Consider the following 24,241-nt stretch of genomic DNA (forward strand, 5'->3'; position numbering starts at 1 on the left):
TAACCTTACATTTGACTGAAGCCAGTAAACCATTCCAATTTAGTAAAATATAAGAAGGCACATTATATGGTCCATTATCACTGCCTCCGTGACACGTGAAATCTTAGAAATTTGAGGACGGATGTGATAACACTGCAAAGATTACTGAGCTCATATTGAATATCTCAGCGTCCTTAAAGGGAGATCTCGTTCCAGGACACAGCACCCAAGTCATTATGATCCTCCATTCTTCAGCTCCCATTGACCTTGAGCATAATGTTGCACTCCAGCAGACTAATGTTGCCATTATCAACACACTGTCCGGACAGCCATCTGCCTGCTTCACACAACGCCCGGCTGCCCCCACCCCCCCACACCCCTCTACTCCCCCGTCACTGAGACTCTTCCTAATGCTCACTTCATAATCATTACCAGCAAAAAGCCCAGACAGTTCAAATAAACATCAGCTCCCACTATCACACTCCTTCACATTATTAAAAGCTCAGTGCTTCGTTAGGCTATGTAAATTGGGATAGACTGTCTTAAATAATGCCTGGCAGAAAATAATGCAAAAAATCCATCATAATTTAGTAAATGGATATCGAGAGGAGCAATATGTATGTGGAATCGTAAATAGTGAGTTGGAAAATGGATTTTCACTGTACCCTTGAAATGTGAGAACCATACCCTGGGCGATGTAACAATCACAGCATGACCTCTGAGGAGGCCTTGTAAGTCTTACCAAACTGAAGAAAACTGATCCCCCACTGTACCCTGTAGGCAAAGTCCATATCAGTCCTCCAGCTTACAATAAGCTCTTATCATAGTGGAACAGAAGTCGCTGACAAAATTCTTCAGGGACAAAATTGATATCTTAAAAAAAAAAAAACAATATAATAACACTTAAAGAGAGAGTGCGGTTCTGAGTTTGAAACGTTAAACATTAATTCTACAGTTTTCTTGTATTTCCAGCCCTGTACAACTAAATCGTTTGATTGTGTGTTTGTCATGAACATTCTTCTTTTTTCAAGTCTCGTCTGACTCTTGTAGAAAAGTAAAGTTTTTACAGTAACAGACATCAGACTGCTGTCACCACAGTCTGATGTTTTTTGTTTTTTTTCATCCCACAGTTCTACTGTAGATTAGTGACAACTGGAGGAGCCATAACAAGACTGGACATGAAAAGCCTTTCAACCTTGACACAAGTCGTGGTTCTTCTTTTGGATTAACAGTACAACATTTTATACAAAAATAACAGTAATTCCACTTGTTTTCACTATCCAAGCATGTAAATTGCCTTGTGTAATTCACTGAGTGATTTGTGTAGGAAGCAAAAGGATAAAAGGATTTCAAAGACGGAGGGGGATGAAGTCTGCATAACAGAATTGATGAAGAAATGTTTGTCTTCTGGATCATGTTTTTAATTACAGATTTAATAGGTATTAGTGACTTCGCAAAGTAACTCAATGATTCTTGCAAACCTTTAATCAGTACTGTATTTACTTATATTGAGTCATCGTTCATATAGCCTGCCAGGCATGACAGACATTTTTAATGCGTTAACTCGTAACCATAGCCCTTCACCCAACAGTTAGGTTAAGGTGAGCAGACAAAAAAAGGTGAAATTCTCTTCTTTTTTTTTATATGCTTTATTTATAGTTTCAGAACTTTGGAGTCTCTTATAATTGCTCTTAAAAATCTGAGCTTGCAATGTTTGTGCAAATGTTTTTATCTTTGATTGACAGCTCAATTCTCTAATGGAGGACTGGGTAGAATAATAACAACATGTTTACAACACTGCTGTTACCTTGAAAAAAGACAGAAAAATAATTCTTGTGAAGATGGCAATTGCAGTTAATCCCCAGGACCTCATGGATCTAAGGGTTTCTCATTTTTACACAGCTTTAAAAAATATGTATATATTTTTTTTAAATAAAGGTAATACAGGTCAGGCACAGCTGTTAACTTCTGTGGCCCCTTATGACTTCTACTGTAGCTGCAATATTCACACCTCATCTATGGCTCAACTGGATCAGAGGGCTCGAGGATATTATCTTGAGATGTGTTTTGCCTAATCATATTTGATGAGATTAAACAGATCACTCACGCTTCCACTTGTGACAGGGCCGAGTGGAAGTTAGACGGAGTCAAATGATCTGGAACAAAGAACATGAGCTTGTGTATCCCCCTAGATACATCACCGTGCCATTAGTCTAGATGAATGTGTACAGTCAGATGCAATTCCCTTGTTTGCTGCATGAGGGCTTCCACTTTGTGAGGCAGCAGCTCCGCTGTTCGAATCAGGCCACATGCAGGCCTGTGGATTGATGACTGAAACAGGGCTACCCACTGTATTTTAAACCCATTCATCCACACTGAGTCACAGTCTCTGTGGTGCATCTTTAAATAGCCTGCCTTGGGATCATCTGTCTGCCATTTGATTTATTCTATATCGTCTTTTTTAGATCTAATTAAAACAACCTTTTTCGGAATTGTTTGGGTGAGTTTTGAACCATGCAGGCCCTGGAGAGCACATAAAGGGAAGCATTGTCTTGGTAAGTCTTTTGTTGTTGTGGTGGTGGTGGTGGTGGTGGGAGGGGGTGGGGGTGGGGGGTTAGTACCTGTGGCATAAGGTATGCAATAAATAGCTTGCCATCTGTTTGAGTTTGAGCACTTGAGATTCTTCCAAGGAACTCACCAGAGACTTAATTAAAGTTGGAATATTCGCAAGTGGGAGACTGATGTTCCTCCAATAAAAATGACAGCTAGAAGAAATCGTAGCATTAGTTTGTTGACAGAGACACTTTTTTTTTTTAAAGTAAAAAGACTGTTTTGCACTTTATTCAAGTATTAATTCTTATAGATTATGCCAATATATCATGTTGATGCTTTTTAGGATATTGGATTCTATTTATCATGACAGTCTGCCATTTCCAGCTAATATGCTGATCTAATTAAAACCCTGGAAATTATGTATGTTGATACAATAAATATGTTTATGTGATAGTGTCTAAATTAATAATTTAATTTAGGATTTATTAATTTATTATGATGAGGTCTAGCTTGTACAATCTCTTTCTGATTGTAGTCACATGCACTTTTACACTAAGAGCTGTAAGAGTTACCTGCAGATGTTGTGATGAAATTTGGGTTCTTGGAGACTTTGTTTTGCATCGAATGGTCCGCTCTGTCAGCTCTCAGTCCAGGACAAATTAGCAGTTGTTTGAAATGTACACCACTTATAGGGGATTTTTTTTTTTTTTTTTTCCTACAGTGGAATGATTTACTTAAACTCATTTGGAGATATTTTTTTAATCCCTTGTCAGACTTAGAGGCATCCATAATCTTTTCTATGAAGGCCGTGTAAGCTCTTTGGATCTTAGCATGATGACATCACACTTAAATAGGAAAGAGAGTAGCAGACCCAAGATGTCAGGGTCCGTATTCAGAAAGATTTCTAAGTAATAAAAGTTACTCCTAGTGACAGACATCTAGAATTTTTGAAGAATTTCCCCTTAAAGTTAAGAGTAGATCCTTGTGAAGATAAAAGTTGTTCACAAACATTCCTTCAAAAGTAGGCGAAATGTTCTTCAAATGCTGAATGACAGTGAGTTAATGAAACACTACGAATTATATCGTGCAGGGAAGACGTTTGTGGTCGATCTCATTATAGACGCACTCACAGTGATCACAGCACTGACATATTTGGCAACTGTAAAAATCCGACAGTGCAGCAGTGATGACTCGGGTCCGTCGTAACCTTCATCAGCAGAGTGATGACACAAACATAAACAGCGCTTTCACAGCCTCATATTGGGATGTGGTTCATTTAGTTTCTACTGGATGTCACAGTCCAGTCTGTGCCATTATCACAAAGAGAGGGTTTTTTTTGTTTTTTTGATTAACCAATCACACAAAGCTGTCTGTTTTTTTAAAACTGTAGTTCAAAGATTCATAACCACTGTCATATTCTTGCATTGCTGAAACCAGAGCTGCACTGCTGTAGTCAGAAGCAGGCTCGTCATTGATTGCATCAAGTATCTGTGAGATTCAAATCAATTTGTCTGTTCACCAGAAGGTAACAGACTTGATGTCCTGAAGCCACAATGTAGTAGTGACTCAAGCTATACTTATTTTATGGACAGGACAGCAGTGAGAAGGATTCAAGGAATTAAATATTATAAAACATTAATAACTACATATTTAAAGACATAATAAACATTATCATTTTCTTTCTCTTACAAATTCCACAATAGGAATTTCCTTTTCAAACAACTCTCTCCAATGCAAACAGAAAAGTCGTGTGTGAACAGTGCAATGGAAAGGCCCTGACTGTGCCTACAGGATTCCTGCTGTCTAGATGTGGGTGGACATCATGTGTTGGCATCCGTCTCTTTGTCATCACAGTCCTCCTCTAAATGTCTTTTTTTTTCATCATGTGCAGCATCATCTTTAATCATTCATTGTCATTTTACATTTGTACTGTGAGTCATGAAGGATTTTTAGTGTGAAATTGCCAGAAATGTTCTTTTTCTACACAGTGGTTTTAAGCAGATTGTCAATTGTTGATTGAAAAACAGATTTATTTATTTTTTTAATTGGAGCTGTACAGCTGAGCTTCTCTTTCTTCTGTAGTTAATTTCTGGGACTATTGACCCGAACCCTTGGGATTTCTACCTGTTTTGTTTCAAGTTGTGGTTTAGGACGTGTATGACAACCTGCTTGATGACCATCAGTTCCCCCCATGTTACCAAAACAACCTTCAGAGTGAACACTTCAGAAAGGTTTCCAGAAGAATAAAACCTGTCGGATATTCTCTCTGGGAAATGTTTCAAAAGATGGAATCAATCACATAAAAAAGTTAAATTACTTTGCAAAGAGAAATCGTTCTTGAGACATGGTCAAAGGGTGACATAGCAGATTACAAGAATGCAATGGAGCCTCTCTTGATTTATAGTGTTGTAGGTGCTAAAGAGTGCATACAAAATGAGAGGAAGGACCGGTGGGATAGCTAAAGCTTAAACACTTCCAGAGCAGCGTGCCAGCCGTCTTTATGATGCCAGTCAGTGTGATGGTGGGCCTCGGGGATTACTCCAGACAGACAGCTCAGTAAGACAACTGATTAAATAGTAGTGAGAAGAGAGAAAATGTTTAATTCAGCCATATTTAGTATTCATGGGATAGAGAGCCATACAAGAGTTCACCTTGAGGGGTCATCAGGAGGGAAGGTCCAGAATCCCAAAGAGCGGCGAAGCCAAGTTTGCACATTGCACTTGGAAACACAACTGATTGTGTCTTTAATTGTTTCGATTATCAAGTTTACTTTGGCTGAATTGAAAATGGCAATGCAACGCATAGTGTATTGAAGGAATGATATGCTGTGAAAAGGAGTTCTGGTGTGCAGCTCTTGTGACATTGTGATAGATTTACCACAATAATCAATGCTGAACCTCAAGCACTGGATATAAATTAATACATCCCTCACCCATTCAATCTACTGCATCATTACAGTCCACTTGTGTGCATGTTCTATGGCATTATAGAGTATACGACAAACAGACAGTGAAAGATTGCGCACATGATGAACTGTGTTAACAGGTTTTATTTTATCATAACCATTATGTCACCATGTTTATAATATTACATTACATATAATGCTCCCAAAATAACTTATGAATAAGAAGAGTAAGCTGTGCTGCATCTAAGAGACACAGCGTGAGTCATGCTTATCCAATAGGAGTCTGTACAGTGGGAAGTGTTGACTATTTCTATTATTTGCCACAATTGTGGTGTACATCTTTTTTATGACTGTGAAGATTTATAGGCACAAGTCTGGAAAATCTTCAAGTTCCTTTTAAAATCTTCGGTTCAATGTTTGCAGCTTCAAGTAATTCACAACAATACTATTTATGTGAGCTTGGCTGTGTGAAAGAGTGCCGGCTATAGACACATGATGAAATCCCCGATGTAAAAATACCTCACCATGACATTCAAAACTAATTCAATTATATGCACGACCAGTTCAATAGACCTACAGAATTGGGTTATTGTCTGAAATGTTGAAAAGAGAAAAATACAAGCAAATCATGTGTGAATGAAGTTTAATGTAAAAATAATTTCCACAAATGATTGCCAAAAAGGGACTTCAAGGACAAGGGATAACAGATTATTTCTGCAGTCATGTTTCTGCATATTTACTCTCCATCAACTAAACATCCCCTTGACTAAGAATCTTTAAAGGTATGTTTCATAATTGCAATGTATAGTAGCTATAGAGGAGAGATAAAATGGCGTAGGGCAAACATCAGAAAAGGTTCAGACTAACCAATATGTGCAGACTGTATTTGAAGTCTCAAGAACGAAGCATTATACAATTCGCTGGAGGAAATATTTCATACATTTACTTCTTATAGTGTATAGGCCAGCTCATTACATCAAGCACCAAACATGTTTGGGTTTTGATCGATAGCTCATTGCATCAAACTTGGGATGCGGATACATGTGTGGAAAGTCAATACGTGTGATGAGCTTGGTGAGGAAAACCAGGGGGTTTCAGAAATATTGCCGGTGGGTAACCGTCTCCAAAAGGAAAGCTGATTGATTCAGAAGCTGAAAGTTCTTTTATGATTTCACTTCTCAGTGTCACCACAGTAAGTCAACTGTAGAGATAAAAGTACATATCAGTCTCACCAACAGCCAGTTAGTTCCAGTCCAGTTCCCCACTTTTTATTTAATGTGAAAATATAAATATGTCACAGAACAATGAAACGACGAGGAACTAGAGGGAAGTGAATGACACCATTGCCCCAACCTTCACGCCCTGCACCAGCCTATGTCTGCACTTCTGTGGTAATGATGTTACAGGGAAAGCACGCCATAAATTTACAGATCTGCAGAACCTTAATCTACTGAACCTTGTCATTGACATGGAGCTCAGATTCACATTGTGTCCAGGTGGGCGGGGTAATCCTGCTACTTCTACAAAATCGTTATGCAGCAATATACAGTGAAGTGACACTGTTACTTCCCTGTCAATTAAAGGGAACTGAATGGGATATTTCCCACTGCTTTGGTTTTCTACTCTAAAAATAAACAAAAATATAGCATAGGCTTCAATGCTGACTCCCATCTTTAAGAGTGTGAACATGTGCATTAAGTACACAGTGTAGAACATTTGATCTTACCAGTTTTTCATGTATAAAATTACATAATAGACCACTTAGGTCCTGATGAATCTTTTCACATAACAGTCAAACTTGTATTGCAATTGCTGTGTGAAACCATGTGCCTGTATGTGTATTTATTTACTATATATACTATAAAACGCTGCAGTACATTTTTCCTTTTAATACATAGCTCATCAATTTTAGGCCAATGAGCCACACATCCAAATAGTTCAAAGTTCTCCGCCATGTTGCCCGACATCAGTCCATCTGATCACATTTTTGTTTGTGAACACCAAGTGTTCACAAAAACCAATAAGAGATGATAAGTGCAGCACAATCCTGGAATTCACTGCAAACCATTTCTGCCAAATATAAAAGTTTATTCTAATTGAGTTGTATATTTTGGGCGCCTACAACATATTCATGTGTTAATGTCAACACTCTTAAATTAAAGATATATATATATAAATATTATATAAATTAATTAAATTAAATTAAATTAAATATATATATATATAATATAAAGTGCAAATAAAAAGTGCTGAAGACAATACAACAAACATCTACCACTGTCCTACCTCTCATGCACCGCATGTCAGGATGGAGAATACAAAAGAGGCCTACACTTGACCTGTTGGGCTGTTATTGACTTGTTGTGACTCCGGATGGTGTTAATGACATTTCACTATATGGCTGCAGCTGCAGCAGTCAATGTAGTCAATGAAGTTACAACATATTTACTACAGTTACATCTGGCAGAAAGGTACCAGTAATCAATCTGTGATGGAGGGAGCAGGTGGCTGAGACTAAAGTATGCTGCCATTTTCCACTTTATGTATTCATGGTCATATCTCAAGTTCAAAATATATGATGACTTTGGCTGGAACAGATGTCATTTTTGGTCATAATCAGTTCACAAGTACGATTCATCAGTTCACCTCCTCAGGAAATGAAGGCAGAGGACATTCACAGTGTGTAAGGAGCACTAAAAAGCTTTCTCGTTAGCCAGAAGTCAAACATTCCCTGACACCTTTACTTTGAATTAGCACTTTGGCTTTTTTAGGACATATAGTCTGCTGTTCTGTATGTAACTGTCTTCATTATAAACCAGTGTATTGTCCACAACAATACATGTATACTGGCGTACTGTATACTTATGGCAGTGGAGGACTGAAGACTCACCAGACAGAATTAAAAGAAAAATCAATGAAGAATCCTAAAAGTATTCTCTGCATGAAATAAGACAAATTAAAAGGTGTGGAGGACAACTAACTCTTTATTGACAGAAGATTGACATCTTTTCAAACATCTTTTTTCATTTCTAATAAAAGTTGGCACGCCATAGTCCATTGCTTATTGCTTTATCAAAGCTATTATGACACAATTGATCTGTCCACAACCATAAGTCAACACAACAAATACAGATCTGAATAAAATCAGGATGAGGATCCCAACCTCACGGACATCTCTGGATCTAATTTCTGTTCATCAGTTAGCATTTCTGATATTTTTTCTTTTAAAAGATGCACAAATAATACCGTGGAGTGTGGGCTGCTTTTGTGAAATGTTCAAGGCCACAGATAGAATCCTCCCCCTAATCTTATTACATCGTAAAATGATTATAAAGACGATTCAATAAAAACAATGTATCCTCATATTCATACTTAATCCAACTAACAGCAGAAACTGTATTTAACCAAACTATTACTTTATTACTCCTTCATATATATTGTTTTAGATTAAAGATATTAATTGTATCGGTTTTGCAGAAGCTAACACCCTGAAATCAGATAACATCTGAGGTTGCCATGTTTCCCAGCTTTAATTATATAATGCTGCCATCTGGTGGGCAATGCAGACCAGGCTAGTTTGCAACTTAATTCAATCCACTTAATGTAACTACAGAACATTGCCTTTTGTCTTCCAACTTGTGTGTCCTTGTTTTTTTTTCCTTTCATCATACAACTCAATACTGAACTAGAATCCAACAAGTGTTCCGGTGCATTTCCAGTATCCGCATGAAAAGGGAGCGTTGAAATTAAAATGTGCTTATTTTTGTTTCATCAGTTCATTTCTAACAACGTCTGCTCTCTGAAATCTTCACTCAGGGTTCGAAGTCCTATGACAAGATCATTTCCAGTGTTTTTCCACAGTATATGGATATGGCTTTTTAAAGATACACTATATGAATGATTTCTGTATGTAGTCCATACTGTCCAATGCAAATAAAATCCCCGACAGATATCCATCAATATCATACATTGTATGAGAATTATCTGAGAAATAACATTGATATAAAAGTCTATATGAATGTTTTTTATAAATATAAATATTTCCATCTGTCTTGGGGGGCTAAAATTAACATTCAAGTTCAATAACCACACATTTTAAACGCCAGAGTATAATCCACAATAATGCATAAATTATTCTAATCATCTATCTAATCTAATCATTCAAAGAAAATTGGAGAAAGACTTTCCATGGTCATGCTATCTATGATTCATGAGGAGAAAACCAACAGATTTCTAAAACAGATATCCGGCATATTGTTGACTATGTTGTCCAATTATTGAAGTGGTATCAGACCTGAAAATCCTATAATAGCCTGGTAGTAATACACAGTGGTGCCATTTGAGGAAAGAAACACCTAGGGCAAGGTGTGATGTGCAGAGCACGCAGAAGTATAACAATTGCAAATATAACTGAGGTCCTTGAGAACACTCTCAGATAAACATCTTTTTAATGTTTCTGTTTGAAAATGATGTCCATTAACTAAAAAGAGTGAGAACACTGTTTCTGAAACTGCAGAGATGTTTTTTCTGCCTTTTATCCCAGTGAGGTCCCCGGGGGAGCGGCTTAGCATCATCCATAAAAAGGTGGTTAATTTATTTCCATTTATCAGGCACATGTGGTCACATGCTCCATGTGTGTGCTTGCACGTGACAATAACAAATTAATAGTGAATTCATGAAGTTAACATGTATTTTCAGGAGAAGTGACTCCAATGACAAGGAACCTGTCAAATAATTGTGTATTTATTCTCCACGTCTGAGCACTACCTGCCTTCAATGCCAAAATACATCTGAAAGACATCACAACAGCCCTTCTCATTTAAGAACTGGTAGAGCTGACCGAGGTCCATGTGGTTACCTCTGTTCCCATGGGGGTCAAACATGGCCTCTTCAAAGCCTGTGAATTTGCGCAGGGAGTCTATACTTTCAACAGTCCTGCTGTCCTCTCCTTGACGATCAAGGGGAATATCCTCTCGATGCCGAATCATGATCTTCTTCCATGTCAGAACCTTCACTCTGTGAAATGATAAAACGTTTGGAAAAAAAGAATAAGCCTGGTGTCTCAGTAGGGTCCTGGCTGTGACATGAGCTGCTAAAAATAACAACACTCAAGGTACCTGGACCAGAACTCCTCGCAGGCAGATTGAGGACCCTCCACGCACACAATACCAGGCTTCCCGGGCATGCTGAACCCCGACAGGTCCAGCTCCTTGGACCACTCCAAGATGTTCTTCCTCTTCGACTTGTTGTAGATGTGGTGACTGTAGATCCACAGTCGGCTGAACACTTCCTGTGGCCGTGGAGAGGCAGACTCCTTCTTAGGAGCCACTGCTGCTAATGAGCTCGTATTAATGAAGAGCTGCGTGTTGTCTTTCACCCAGTCCACAGCAGTGAGCACACACACTTCCCCCTGGCAGTTTTCCATGAGGTGTGCATTGAGATGTGCCTGGAGCTGCGTCTGCTGGGCCCTGCTGAGACCTGAACACCTAGAGCACGAATAAAACATGTGTTCCTGCTTTTTAAAGGCTGCATTACAAAAAAGTGATGTCATTTTCTGAATTCACAAGACTCTCATAGCTCTTCTATTATTTGCCTCTACCCGTTTATCCATTATATCCGCATTTCTGATGATTATCTATTAAAAATCACATTGTGTCAATATTTTGTGAAAGCACAAATATGGTAGTCATCTGTTCAATAATGATATCCAGGAATTTGATCAGAAATATTGTGATATATTAGATTTTGTTCATATCTCCCAGCCCTACTTGTAAGCAAATATTTGTCACTAGAGGAACTGTTATTAGTTTGGCAAAAAGATTTGTACTATAACATAAAACTTACTCAATAAAATGATCAACTATACACACAATAATCAAATTACAGGTACTGTTTTGCATTGTTATACAGTTCCTATCATCAATTCGCAATGTCTTTACCTGCAGCCGGGTGAATACTATCTGTGCTCAGATTTCTGAACTTCATCTTAACAGCAGAAAACAACCTCTCACTTTCAGCCTGTCACATAATCTGTCTCCTTGTAGTCTGTTGCGCACGCGTACACCAGTGGACATATTTTTGAACAAACCTGCACACACAACACAGATAAGTGCTCTACTGATTTCCCAAACATTTGATTTTATCAATGTGTTTTGTTTTTTTCTAAATTCTGCATTACACATTAACGCATGTGCTATTTTTTTTCTTGTAAACTAAACAAATTAGTTTAATAAGTCTTTTAAATTGTTTGTTTTTTTTTTGTTTGTTTTTTTTGCACACACCAAAAATGGATAAGCACTTACCGGACTGTTATTTCTGGTAACACACTGGGATATTCAGATGGATACGCACAGGATAGAATAACCTCCGTCTGAGGCAAACAACAAAAAATAAAATGTAAAACATAATCAAATCAGATCATTTGAATCAGAATTACACAGTGAACAGTCTTGGTCGGTTACAACCTCCGAGCTTGCCGAGTCCAGCTTCTGTTTGATGAGAAACTGAGGTCTGGATGGAGGAGGTCTGTCTGCAGAAGCGGAGTCCTGCACAAAGTCCCGGAGCTCAGCCAGCGCCAGCTGGTCAGTGAGCTCCAGCTCCTCCACCGAGGGGAACATGCTGGTGAGCAGCTCGATCTCTGCAAGCTGAGACTCGGCCCACTCCAAGAAAGACATTTTGGCAGAGCAAAGCTAAAACGTCGAGCTCTACAAATGTTCATTAAAAAAAAAAAAAAAAAAAATTATCAGCTTTGATTTCCAAGTTATCAGCAGCATCTGAAATGCACCCGACTGCTAGACAGCAGTCTGGAAAAATAAATAATGTATTCATATAGATTATATAGAAAGACGAATACACAGTCAACTTTACTACCCAGAAAACCTTTCACCAAGTTCCCTACACTCGACTATTGTTTCGACTCGGACTTATTTCAGCGACGTACGCAGGAAGTGCGGAAGCAACAGGAACAGTCCACCGTCACGTTTTGTTCCTCTGTTGTCTGCATGTGCCAGCTGGCTTTTTTTTTTTTTTTTTTTTTTTTTTTTTTTTTTTTTTTTTGCCAAATCAGCGGAGTAATTCTTGCAAAATTTTAACTTTTGTAAAAACAAAAAAACATTTTTACCTGAAACTGAAAGCTTTTTTTCTGGCCGGAAACAGTAAACTGATTTAATGATGTCCGGATTAAAGAATTCATCCACACGAAGTGAACGAAACTGAAACCGGTGAATGTTTGCGGCTCTTTGCGGCGGTAAGTTGACCGGATCGGAGTTTAACGTGACATTACTGACTGTTTTCTTCGAGCACAGAATCAACAGGCACTAAACTGTTAGCAGCATTATAATCTGATGCTGGCTTTGTGTTTCAGGACGCTGCTGCTTGTGTCTGATTTTCATCCATTTCCACATCTGCTCAGGTTAAAATGGGAAAGAAAAGGGTGAAGGAAAAGAGCCCCAGAGAGGATGATGACATAGACCAGACAGGTAAAGAGCGTTTCATTCTCTCCATGTCTAATAACAAGTCTGTGGGAGGCCCAGTGTGAGTTTCACTTTTTCTGTTTTATTTATCTGTATTTTTTTTTTTTCCTTCACAGGTCCATCCTGTAAACATATTAAAAAGGGAACGGATCAAACTCTTCTAAAGAAACTTTCTGGTAATTCTGATTGGACGAGTTGTTCAGATTGTCAGCATGGAGAAAATAAAGAAAATATCAGCACAGCTTTGCCGCAGGACTCCGACCTGGAGCTGGAAACAGGAGGGACATGGATGTGCTTGAAGTGCGGCCACAGAGTGAGTTTATTCCACCCAATTTATCATTCAGATGTTGACTGTATTAAGGGACTTTTTTTTTTTTTTTTTCTAAATGCCCAAATGCTTCTTTTCTACCAGGGATGTGGGCGAAACTCTGAGAACCAGCATGCCATCAAACATTATGAAACTCCTCGGTCGGACCCTCATTGCCTGGTGGTCAGTTTGGACAACTGGGCTGTGTGGTGAGTATGTTACTTTGGCATGTTCATCACAGAGGCATTTGAAATGAGAATAACTTTTTTTGTTTTAACATGTTGTCCACCTTGCAGGTGTTACATATGTGATGATGAAGTTCGTTACTCCAGAACGGGACATTTGGCTCAACTAGTGGCCAACCTGAAAAAGCAAAACTCTGAAGATCCCTTAAATAGACCACAGAAACGTAGGTACCACTGTTTTTTAATCCAGATGTGTTACTGGACCTGCATGTCTCTTTACCCATGTGCGTCATGTTTGCGTATTTAGGAGTGAAGGAGGAAACTGACTTGTTGGAAGCTGACCAGAAGACAGAGACTGTAAAAGCAGAGGAAAGTGAGGACAAAGAAAACAAAGAAAACAGAGAACACCAAAAGAAAAACACAAAGAAAGAGAGTGTTGCGAAATTACAAAAGTACAACGCAACAGCAGAAACCTGTGGTATTTCAGTGAAGGGGCTTAGCAACCTGGGAAACACCTGCTTCTTTAATGCTGTCATTCAGGTAAGACTGATCTTTGACGGATGCTCGTCTAGAGTTAAATTAGTTATTAATGTCCATCATTTTCTTTTCCAGAATCTCTCCCAAACACAGCTGTTAAGACAAACACTCAACAAAGTGACAGCAGAGAAAAATAGTCTCGACATTAAACCTGGTGCCTCTTCAGATCTGGTGTGTTGCCTGTTTTTTTAAAGAGAGTATATCTATCCTCCCTCATAAACAGTATTTATTACTTACAGACTGTCTTTAATTATGATTGCAGGAGCCTATTGTAGTGCAGTTAGACCCGCCTGGATCCCTGACTTTGGCTATGTGTCAACTCCTCAATGAGATTCAGGAATGCAAGAAGAGTGTCGTAACACCACGGGAGCTGTTCTCACAAGTTTGTAAAAAGTGAGTGCAACCACAGTTTGAGGTCAAACTTAGCCTTATGATGTACATCAAATCTACTTTCTAATATTAATGCCTTTAATGTTGTCCATTATTTCATCTGATTCCTGCAGGGCTGCCAGGTTCAAAGGATTTCAGCAGCAAGATAGCCAGGAGCTGCTGCGCTACCTGCTGGATGGGATGCGAGCTGAGGAGTTCAAAGTGGGTGTTCAGTTTCAATCAAATTTCTCGGTTTATACCAAACTGGTAAAAGATTTCCACTTAAAATGGACACTGTAGCTGTCCAGCTACTGATATGTTCCACGGCAGTAGATTGTTTAGACAGCAGAACAGCACTGTGGTGAGTACACGGCATGCGAGACAGCTGTAATGAAATGCACTGCTCACTGAGATTTATTTTTCCGGCTCATTGGGAGAAAGTCAGTCAGACTCTGTTGGAAAAATTACTCAAGAGGCTTGGTTCAAAATCAAACACTCGGACATTTTATTCTTGCAAGAAGGAGCAACTACATGCACCCTCAAAGAGAGGTGTGCAGCAGTGCTCCCCCCAGCAGTTCTCTACAGCAGGAGACAGCAGTCCTCCCCAACAGTCCTCGACCCAGCCTGGTTTCCCCAGCAGTCCTCGTCTCCGCAGTCCTCTGTTTCTCACTTTCACACAGTCCTCTTGTTTAGGGCAGCTTTTACACAATTGACAGTCACTCCCATTCCCTTTGTATCTGCTTTCGTATGGTAATACAGAGTTGATTATAGGTCGTCAATTAGATGAGGAAAGAATTACTTGCAAATAAGACAGAAAACAAAGGAAACTTTTCGGAGCCTTCTTGACGAGAGACTTTCCGGAGCCACAATGCAAACAAAAGGAAGGGACAAATCCTTTTTTTCCATCAGACTCCAAATTTAGTCACAAGTTGATTCCACCTTTCTTTATCATTTGCATTCAGAAATTGTGTTTGTCTCCACAGAGAGTAACTTCAGGGATGATGGAGTCATTGAAGCAGTCGAGAAAAGAAACAGATGGCGAGCAGCTGAAAACACTAATAAAAGGTAAGTAATGGTACGATGAATTAAACATCTTGCAGTCAGTGTTATATCAGCAAAATAAAAACTTGCATTCCTCTGTTGTGTTATGGTGCAGAGTATGAGAAAAATGGATTCCCTAAAAACTTTGTCGACCAAGTTTTCGGTGGGGAAATGACCAGCACTATAATGTGTCAGCAGTGTAAAACGGTATGTATTGTCGCCCCCCCCCCAAAAAAAAAAACCTGAAGACAACCTGTCCTGTTGATGTAACACTAAACATGGCCACTGCTTCACTCTTCAAGGTGTCTGTAGTCACCGAGATGTTTTTGGATCTTTCCCTTCCTGTGTCTGATGAGGTAAGGCAGCTATGAGTGTTTTTTGACAATTTGTTGAGCAAATATTTGTTAATGTTTTATTAGTGTTATATGTGTGTGTCCTCTTTTGACAACATCTTACAGGCATACAGGAAAAAGAACCCAAAAAAAGGAGTCCAGAAGACCAGTGAGTCGAGGCAGGACGACCGAATCAGCCCCAGTGTGACCAGCGGGAACGATGAGATCCCCACTGGGGCTGGCAGTAAGTACCAGCAGAAGAAAGCCAAGAAGCAGGCAAAGAAACAAGCAAAGGTACCCCAGTGAATGAACATAAAGTATGTTTTTGTCTATTCCCTGAATTAAGCTTGTCGATGGATGAGTGTAAAGTCTGCATTGTTTCGTCATCTGCCCTTACAGCATCAAAAAAGGCAGCAAAAGTTTGAAGGCAGAGTCACTTTGGACAGTCTCACATCTCCGAGCCACACAGACAGCGATCAGACAGCAGAAGCACAGGACCAGGAAAACACCGACAACGAAACGCAGAAAGAAGCCTCACCGAGTGAGCAAAATCCTGCAGCGGTCAGCGCTTCAGAGCAGGAACAGCAGGAACAGCTGGACCAGCAGGAGCAGCAGGACCAGCAGGACCAGCAGGAGCAGCAGGAGCAGCAGGACCAGCAGGACCAGCAGGACCAGCAGGAGCAAGACCTGGTCCAGGTCGAGCAGGAAAAGGAGGAGGACGAGGATTCAGTGATTGACTGCGACTCATCGGCTACATCATCAGTCAGCAACCACTTTACTGTCCTATCAGAGGGGCAGCACTCAACGGACAGCAACTTATGTGATGAAATATCCAACATGGATCAGGAAAGAGAGGAGGACACACAGCTGGTGAGTGAAATGGAGAAAGTAACCCTGAACGACGCCTTCATAGAAGACACTGATGCTGTGGAACAAATCGTGGAGAGTGATGAAGTACCGGAGGCAAAAGAATATACTGTAGTAAACCAAGACCCGGCGCTGGCCTTCCACACACTAGCAGCGAGGACAACCCCAGAAAAGCAGGAGTGTTCAGTTCAGTCATGCCTTTTTCAGTTTACAGAGGTTGAAACCCTCACGCAGAACAACAGCCTGCTTTGTGTCACTTGCACTAAACAACAGCTGAAGAAAGACAAAGCCGGAGGTATATAAAGTTTCTCTCCCTAACAATATCTATTTGGTTTTTGATATTGTGCAAACTGTGGACTTTATTGCATTTTGTGCAGCACAGTATCACAAATCAAGTAATTCTAACAAAGCATAAAAGCAAGTAAAATGTATCTTTAGCCTTTTAACTGTCTTTGTTTTGGGTTTTTTGCGCCGTGTTCAGGATCCAAGAAGAATATCTACACCGATGCCTTGAAGCAAATGCTGATCTCCTCTCCCCCTCCTGTCCTTACCCTTCATTTGAAGAGATTTCAACAGGTAAGATGAAAAACATTTAAACATTGTTTAAAATCTTTGATCCAGTTTACTCTCACCCAAGCTGTTTTTATTTACAGAGCTGTTAACCATCTTTTTGTTTGTTTTCATAATGTTTTTGTCTTTTGTAAGGCAAGGAAACACTTCTTTTTTTAAAAATTTCTTTTGCTGTTTTTTTTTTCCACAGAATGGATACAGTATTTGTAAAGTGAACAGACATGTCCACTTCCCCCTGATACTGGATCTCGCTTCCTTTTGCGCAGTCAAATGCAAGGTATGTACGGGAAGTTACCGTTTTTTTTGGCACATCAACGGCGTTATACTGTCGACATATTCCTAAATGGCCGAGCACTAACAAAAAGTTGTTTCCAAACAGAACATGACAGAGGGAGGTCCTCAAATTTTGTACAGTTTGTACGGGATTGTAGAGCACAGTGGAACAATGAGGTCGGGTCATTACACGGCGTATGTGAAAGTACGAGCCGAGAGCCCTAAACCCTCATCCAACGGACTTTCAGCAGAAGGCAGGTGTTCTTTGACAATCAAGAGAAAAATAACCTGGTCCTAAAACTTTAGTTATCTCTATTAATTGATCACTTTTTCTCAGGAGATGCAGAGCCACCCAGAGGATCCTGGTTCCATATCAGCGACACAAGTGTTCAGCCTGTGAGCGAGAATAAAGTCCAGAGCTGCCAAGCCTACCTCCTCTTCTATGAAAGGATCCTCTAATGGAGCCGTGCCTCACTACTCAGGAAATCCAAATCCACCAACCAGCTGCTGCTGCTGCTCCGCTGCAGAAAAGCACCTCAAACAGGGCTCTCATTAAATGACATTGATTGCACAGAAGGGACATCGACAGTGTTGACATTTCCATCACAGCGGGGTCAGACAGTGTTTCAAGTGTTAACTGTACATGTGTATATCTCTCACTCGTGAGAATATGGCAAGCTGCCGCAATGAAGGTCAAGATAAGAACTGACTGTCGTAATTGGACCGTTTCAAGGGATGGACAAAAGTTTTGGGACAGTAACCTGTAAAACAACAACAATAACAACAACAACAACAACAGTATATGTCTATTTTTTTTTAATTAATATCATGTAATGAAATCTCTCCAAATGAGAAAGTATGTGCCGCGTGCTGTCTTTCTGATGCTTGCAATGAGCATGCGCAGTAAAGGCTGGCAGATTTGTGTCACATGATGACGAGGAAGTGTGGCTCCGGACGGCCGGAGCTGCCGCAAGCCAAAATTAACGAATGTCAGTGTTATCCAGCTACTATGGCAGGTCAGTGAACACGTTTCCTTTTTAAATACACCGTTTTAATGTGAAGTTAGTGTTTCAGAAAGGCTTTGTGTTGACCGGAAGACGTGTCTCCGGTCGTTACCACTGACGGTGGGGCCTACCCTGAAGCTCTTCCGCTCGCATTACATTTATTGCCGTTTATATCATAATTAATTTGTTTAGTCGTTAGTTACTAAACGTCCTCGTCTTTAACTTTTGGATGTGTCGCTGCGCTCCTTCATTAAGGCCCAGGTGGGTCTAAACGTGAGTCAGCATGTTGGCGGTAAACTTGGTGCCCAAGTTAAAGCGTTAATACTCAAACCATCCTGACTCAAGTGAGGAGATCATGGTCGAGGTTCGCTTTTAAATTGACGAATTCAATATTATCAAGCAGCTGTGTGGCTTATTATTTATCCAGTCATTATAATGTTAACAGAAGTTACACTGGACCATGTTGTCCTCAGGTCGGAGACCCAATCACAAGTAATGCCATATCACGTTATTCACTTGGCATAATTACGACCTTGAACAATCAAAATTTAATTTCATGCATGTTGATTAACTCTTTTTTTTTTAATCAGTAATAAGCGTGAATAAGTCAAGTGTCCTTCACAACTGTTCGCTGTTTGTCTTTGGGCGTTTTCTGCAGCACATAATAACAGCACCTAAGCAGCTTATATTCACGGGGAAAGGTGTTATAAGCCAATAAACAAAACAAACATTTGCATTGTTTACATGATTATAAAACTCCCGTTTTCCATGCCTGGAGGTTTTTCAGAAATGAATAAAGCCATCTCGGATTCCTGATTTGAAATGGTCCTAAAAAGGTCACCTGTGGAAAATGTGTCTGGTGGCACCCCTTACTGAAGTCAGAATCAGCTTCATCTATCAATTCTTCTACTTATTATTATTATTATTATTATTATTATGACAATTAATCCATTGTTTGAGCTGTAACATGTCTGCAAACTGTGTAGAATGTGCATCACATATCTGAATGTCTTGTGTTGTCTGACAAACACCCCAAAACCTGGAGGTTTTTATTTCATCATAGAGGAGTTCATATTGGTCATATTTGAGAAGCATAAACCCATGATTTCATAGCAATTTTTCTGTCTGTTATCAACATTATTGCCCATTAATTGTCTCTCACCCAACCAATAAAACATTTACTAAACTTTGCAGAGATCTTTGATCCTAACTAGTCTTATTTTGTAAAACAATACAGTGACCGTGATTTTTTTTTTTTTTTTTTTTTTGACTGATCCCTCTGTCATGCAGGTTGAGCTCACAAGAACCATGACGCTCCAAGCTCCTCGCACGTCAGTGTTCACTTTTCAGTCTGCTGTGCACAGCGACCATGTTCTCCAGTGTCTGAATGACCAGAGGCAGCGGGACGTCTTGTGTGACGTGACAGTGGTGGTGGAAAACAGGAGTTTTCGTGCCCATTGCTCTGTCCTGGCTTCTTGCAGCGAATACTTTCACAGCAGGGTTACCAACGTCACCAGTCACAATCCCATCATCACCTTGCCTGACGAGGTTGGTGCCCTGGTGTTCAGTTCAATGATTAGGGTGAAAAATGTACTCTTAAAAGTATTTTAGTCTGTGCAAGAAAGTATTGTCGCTTACCATGTCAGTATGCTGTATGTGCCACTGTTCAATTCAGTTGCTCTATTTCTAATTTATGAGGGATGTAATTATTTTATTACTAATGGATTTATCCAAATACATGCAGAGTACAGTTGCAAAACCAACAATCAAGCATGTTGAAAACTAAATTGTTGTTTATCACAAAGACAACATTTCTTCTTCAAGATAACCCTTGAAACATGCATATAAGGCTCGATTTCTTTACTGTCTCGCAGTAGTTAACTCCGCCTTTGGGCTAGTGTGTGTTTTATATTGTGTAAAGGATGTATTCAACCACCTTTTATGTGCAGTTTTCAGAAAAAGTAAGAAATTTCATAGCACTATATGTCGAAGCCCTGTTGAAATGGATAGCCTCTGCTACTTCTTGAGCTGGTCAGGTTCCATTGTAGTGTTGTATAGTGGTACGAGTTTCATTGTGGCTCAACAATTTGCTGCATGTCCTTTCCCCTTAGGTGACCGTGGAGGGGTTTGAACCTTTGCTTCAGTTTGCCTACACATCAAAGCTGCTTTTCACCAAAGAAAACATTCACGCAATTCACAGCAGTGCTGAGTTTTTAGGATTTCACAACTTAGAGTCAGCATGCTTTGATTTCCTTGTCCCGAAGTTTTCTGAGGGCAAAAGAACCTCACAGGAGGTCAAGCATAGAGCCTGCTGTCAGAGCCGGGATCCCAGTGCCAGTTTGGGCTCCGGCGCTGTGAAAGGCCAACAGAAATCCTTGGAGTCACAAAACTCAGCGGGAGGTGATGAACAAACAGACTTCCCGTCGCAATGTCCTCAAAGCACACAGGGTCAGACGAACAGCGGAGAGGAGCACCTCTGTTTGGAGAACTGTGGGCCACAAATGGACCCCTTATCCCTGGAGTTAACAGCAAGTGGTGCGTGTCCCATATTGTCTTTGCCATATCCAGGTTCTGACAAAGCGGACCATCCCTCTCAGTCGAGTGAAACAGACATTTTAGAGGTGCGAGATGTGTGTAATCAAAGTGAGTTGAGTTTGGCAAACTGTGGCTTACCATGTGAGCTGTCAACCGCAGGGGACGTCAATCCACCAGAAGTCATTGAGCCAGCAGACAGAGATATTAAACAGCCTGTTGAGATGCTCGGTACTGAGATCAAATGTAACCCCCGCTCATGTCCACTCAAGACATCCGGGGCAGAAGATTGCAGCTCGTTATTAGAGCAGAGTGATGCTCACCTTGAGCAGGGAATGGCAGGTGATCTGTCAGACCCTACACTGAATGCTCTAATCCCCGAAGAGGGATTTGTGGAGAGGAGCCGTGTGGAGAGGGAGGTGGCTGAACATCTGGCAAAGGGGTTTTGGCCTGACCTATGCCCATCTCAGGCTCCACCACTCCCTCTGGATCCAGTGGACCAAAACAAGCTGGCAAAAGCTGCAGACTTTCACTGGCTTAAGCAGCTGGACCTAAGCTCCAGTGCAGGAGACTGTCCCTTCCTCAGGGACTTTGGGACAGGCGATGACCCTGCTACACACACTGACAGCTTGTCCCAGGCAGAGAAGAGTCCCTCCATGTCCTCTTCGCTCAACTCTGGGGACGACTCAGACCTGGACACAGACGGAGATACAGAGGCCAACAACAAAAGAGCAGCAGAGGTCATTGTGATGCACAGCTGATGTTTTTTTTTTTATTATTATTGGTAGTTGAATATATGAAGTCAAATAAATCTAACTTTCCTCTTTATAAAACCTCTACTATGCAGATTCAGCTCCCCTTTCCAGTGGAGCAGATCTCAGCGCTGAGCCGGAGTGCTTTCCAGCAGCTTCTGAGACACCATCACTTGACTCAAGATCAGCTGGAGTTTGTCCATGACGTCCGACGACGAAGTAAAAACCGTGTGGCTGCACAGCGCTGCAGAAAGAGGAAACTGGACAGCATACAACAGCTTGAATGTGAAATCAAAAAATTAGTAAGTTGACTTTAACATCTCCAGTATTCTCAACATCTTTTCCTGCTCACAACATGACATGATTCAGTTGCCTAAGCTACCAGTATTTGTTTTACCTTTATTGACCTCTAGTGGTGACCAGTATGAACTGCAGCCATGTTGACCAAAGGAACTTTGTCTTTCTAAACATGACTGTTGCGCAGTCCCTCTGCTTTTTTCACCTTTTGTCCTTTTGGCTTCACAAAAAGTGTGTTTGCAATAGAGGTCAGTAAGCTTGGCAGGTAAACGTAAGTGAATGCCTCTTACCTTCTTCACTGAAATTGCTCAGGTATAAACTCTGTAGCACCTGCGAATGAAGGTGTGTGATGCATTAATGTGTGGACTGGACCAGAATATTTAGTACTGTAAACTAACGGCGGTAAAAATTAATCAAAAGGTAGCAAGCATGAACAAAGACACAAAAGAAAACAACCCTTTAGGGTATTTGCTATCACTTCCACATTGTACGCAATACAATACATATGCAATTCTGAAGGGTTGAGGAAGTGAGTGAGCTTTGCTTTGCTCTCATCCACAGAAAAATGAAAAAGAACGGCTGGTGCAGGAGCGAACGGAGCTCGAGCAAAACCTTGAGGAGATGCAGCAGAGCCTGTGTGGACTTTGTAAGAGTGTCAGCATCGAGTCTGGCTCTGATCAGGACCACTTGCAGCTTCTCGCCAAGCTCTCCTCACCGGACTTTCCCATCGCCTCTCCCAGCCATGTGGGAAAAATCGAGGAGTCGCAGATCACCATTGAAATGGTAAGTTGTTCCTCAGAGTGTGACCGAAGCGGGCCACCTGCAGACTCCCTTCAAATCGCTGCACCACAGTCCAGCACAGAGGAAGCGGGCTGCCCCGTTCCTGCATCTTTGCTTAACGCCTGTCTGGACATGAACAACAGCTTATAATTGGACTCCAATTCTTTTGTCATTTCAAATTATGCAGGACCTCAGGGTAAAGGGGGGGGGCCTTGATTGTATACTGTAATCCTCTTTTGGGATGGACATGCTCTCCTGTGGAATTCACTGAATAATTTTCTGCCTGATAGAGGCATCTTTAATTGACACGAATCTCAATCATTTCCTTTTTTTACTACTCGGCATTTTACTTCAGTAACACAGTACTCATCATCTTGACGGTGCAGCCAATTTTCAGGTAATTCCCAAAAGTTGTCATTGGTAAATTAGGAGGATGCTTCTTAAAACTTAGTTAGTTTTTTCTCAGGGAGTTTTAAATCTCGCTGGCCTTCACCTCCTTTCACCCACATGGACACACCGTAATGAAAAGCAGGTGTTTCTTTATATTTTAGTTGAATTAGTCTATCGTTATAATCTATACATGTACTGTATCACTTCACCACTACGCTGTTACTTTGAGTAAATATGCACATTACTAACAGACATTTTTACCGCAGATTATAAAGAACTGGCACAGCTAACTTCTTAACAGTATTATTTGAATGCTAATGCATAGTTGGAAGGAATAACTGTCAGCTTCCCCTGGAACCTGAGGAATGGTTGTAATGTGTTACAGGGGAACATAAAAATGTGTTATTCTATGCAAAATGTGCCTTATGCAGTAGTATAGTATGACTTCAGAAAGATAAAGGCAATCTTTGTAAATCCTTGTCTCAAGCACTGTTGCACATTAACCCGGAGCCGATATTGATGGCATTCCCTTACATTTAGGTCTATCTGCATGTTGAGTATTTTTATTAAATGCTTTCATGGGTTACAGATTTAAATAAACAACCTTTTGTTACCATTCAGTGTTTCATTTCAACACAAGAAGTGGTCATTTTGAATCCCTCTATTTATGTACAGGACCAGAGTTTGGCCAGTAGATGGTAGTACAACTCTGCCTCGGCAGCTATGCTGACCCTTAAAGGACTAGAATACGGTAACAGTAGGAAGATTTCCTTTGCAGTTTCTATTGAGCTTTTTTTTTTTTTTTTTACGGAAACGTTTACGCAAATTCAAGACTTTTTGTTGCGAAAGTTGTTGTTTTTCCTTTAAACAATATACCTCAGTTAAATAAAACTTCTTTTTTTTTATCATATAGTATTGCTGATGTCAAACTTTTCAGTCAACATTTGTGGACAAAGTCAACAACACTAATTAACAAGTACTTGGTTACCTTTAGTCTTAAAGTTAGTTGTCTAGAGATTGGTTGGTTCTACAGTGGTTCTACAAAGATGCATTAGGTAAGCTGTAGAGAGGATCTGATAAGGATCGACATTAAAGG

General features: G+C 40.3%; 3 protein-coding genes across 4 annotated transcripts; 2 read left to right on the forward strand and 1 right to left on the reverse strand.

The window, feature by feature from the left end:
• Positions 1 to 8,403: 8,403 nt before the first annotated feature.
• Positions 8,404 to 12,335, reverse strand: rwdd2b (RWD domain containing 2B). Its single transcript, XM_069161470.1, has 4 exons — positions 11,902 to 12,335; positions 11,740 to 11,807; positions 10,555 to 10,923; positions 8,404 to 10,453 (listed from the first exon to the last, which is right to left on the reverse strand). The coding sequence occupies exons 1-4, from the start codon at positions 12,109 to 12,111 to the stop codon at positions 10,201 to 10,203; spliced, it is 900 nt and encodes a 299-aa protein (XP_069017571.1). The 5' UTR covers positions 12,112 to 12,335; the 3' UTR covers positions 8,404 to 10,200.
• Positions 12,336 to 12,535: 200 nt separating this feature from the next.
• On the forward strand, positions 12,536 to 18,249 carry usp16 (ubiquitin specific peptidase 16). 2 transcript variants are annotated; one of them, XM_069161212.1, is made up of 18 exons: positions 12,536 to 12,683; positions 12,801 to 12,915; positions 13,026 to 13,222; positions 13,322 to 13,425; positions 13,513 to 13,625; positions 13,709 to 13,941; positions 14,014 to 14,109; positions 14,201 to 14,331; positions 14,442 to 14,529; positions 15,291 to 15,372; positions 15,464 to 15,555; positions 15,651 to 15,704; positions 15,807 to 15,974; positions 16,080 to 16,842; positions 17,029 to 17,123; positions 17,308 to 17,394; positions 17,497 to 17,644; positions 17,728 to 18,249. In XM_069161212.1, exons 2-18 carry the CDS (start codon positions 12,855 to 12,857, stop codon positions 17,847 to 17,849), a joined length of 2,634 nt encoding a protein of 877 aa, XP_069017313.1. In that variant the 5' UTR covers positions 12,536 to 12,683; positions 12,801 to 12,854; the 3' UTR covers positions 17,850 to 18,249. The 2 variants fall into 2 exon arrangements, with proteins under 2 accessions (XP_069017313.1, XP_069017314.1); XM_069161213.1 differs by having other exon boundaries at positions 12,849 to 12,915.
• A 76-nt stretch (positions 18,250 to 18,325) lies between these two features.
• LOC138205309 (transcription regulator protein BACH1-like) lies at positions 18,326 to 23,761 on the forward strand. The gene is made up of 5 exons (XM_069161214.1): positions 18,326 to 18,406; positions 19,685 to 19,942; positions 20,506 to 21,666; positions 21,774 to 21,980; positions 22,537 to 23,761. The coding sequence occupies exons 2-5, from the start codon at positions 19,703 to 19,705 to the stop codon at positions 22,903 to 22,905; spliced, it is 1,977 nt and encodes a 658-aa protein (XP_069017315.1). The 5' UTR covers positions 18,326 to 18,406; positions 19,685 to 19,702; the 3' UTR covers positions 22,906 to 23,761.
• Positions 23,762 to 24,241: the final 480 nt, after the last annotated feature.

This window comes from Embiotoca jacksoni, unplaced genomic scaffold, assembly GCF_022577435.1.
Source record: "Embiotoca jacksoni isolate LCO1_2020_lvr unplaced genomic scaffold, fEmbJac1.0.p SCAF_28, whole genome shotgun sequence".
Lineage (NCBI taxonomy): Eukaryota > Metazoa > Chordata > Actinopteri > Embiotocidae > Embiotoca > Embiotoca jacksoni.

Bases quoted from the DNA above. Each gene is read 5' to 3' on its own strand.
- rwdd2b (XM_069161470.1), bottom strand. From the start codon at position 12,111: ATGTCTTTCTTGGAGTGGGCCGAGTCTCAGCTTGCAGAGATCGAGCTG. The intron at 11,808-11,901 runs GTTGTAACCGAC...TGTTTGCCTCAG, and splicing joins TGGACTCGGCAAGCTCGGAG to ACGGAGGTTATTCTATCCTG. The intron at 10,924-11,739 runs GTAAGTGCTTAT...TTCGTGCTCTAG, and splicing joins TTACCAGAAATAACAGTCCG to GTGTTCAGGTCTCAGCAGGG.
- usp16 (XM_069161212.1), top strand. From the start codon at position 12,855: ATGGGAAAGAAAAGGGTGAAGGAAAAGAGCCCCAGAGAGGATGATGAC. The intron at 14,110-14,200 runs GTGTGTTGCCTG...TTATGATTGCAG, and splicing joins CTGGTGCCTCTTCAGATCTG to GAGCCTATTGTAGTGCAGTT. The intron at 16,843-17,028 runs GTATATAAAGTT...CGCCGTGTTCAG, and splicing joins GAAGAAAGACAAAGCCGGAG to GATCCAAGAAGAATATCTAC.
- LOC138205309 (XM_069161214.1), top strand. From the start codon at position 19,703: ATGACGCTCCAAGCTCCTCGCACGTCAGTGTTCACTTTTCAGTCTGCT. The intron at 19,943-20,505 runs GTTGGTGCCCTG...CTTTCCCCTTAG, and splicing joins TCATCACCTTGCCTGACGAG to GTGACCGTGGAGGGGTTTGA. The intron at 21,667-21,773 runs GTCATTGTGATG...TCTACTATGCAG, and splicing joins ACAACAAAAGAGCAGCAGAG to ATTCAGCTCCCCTTTCCAGT.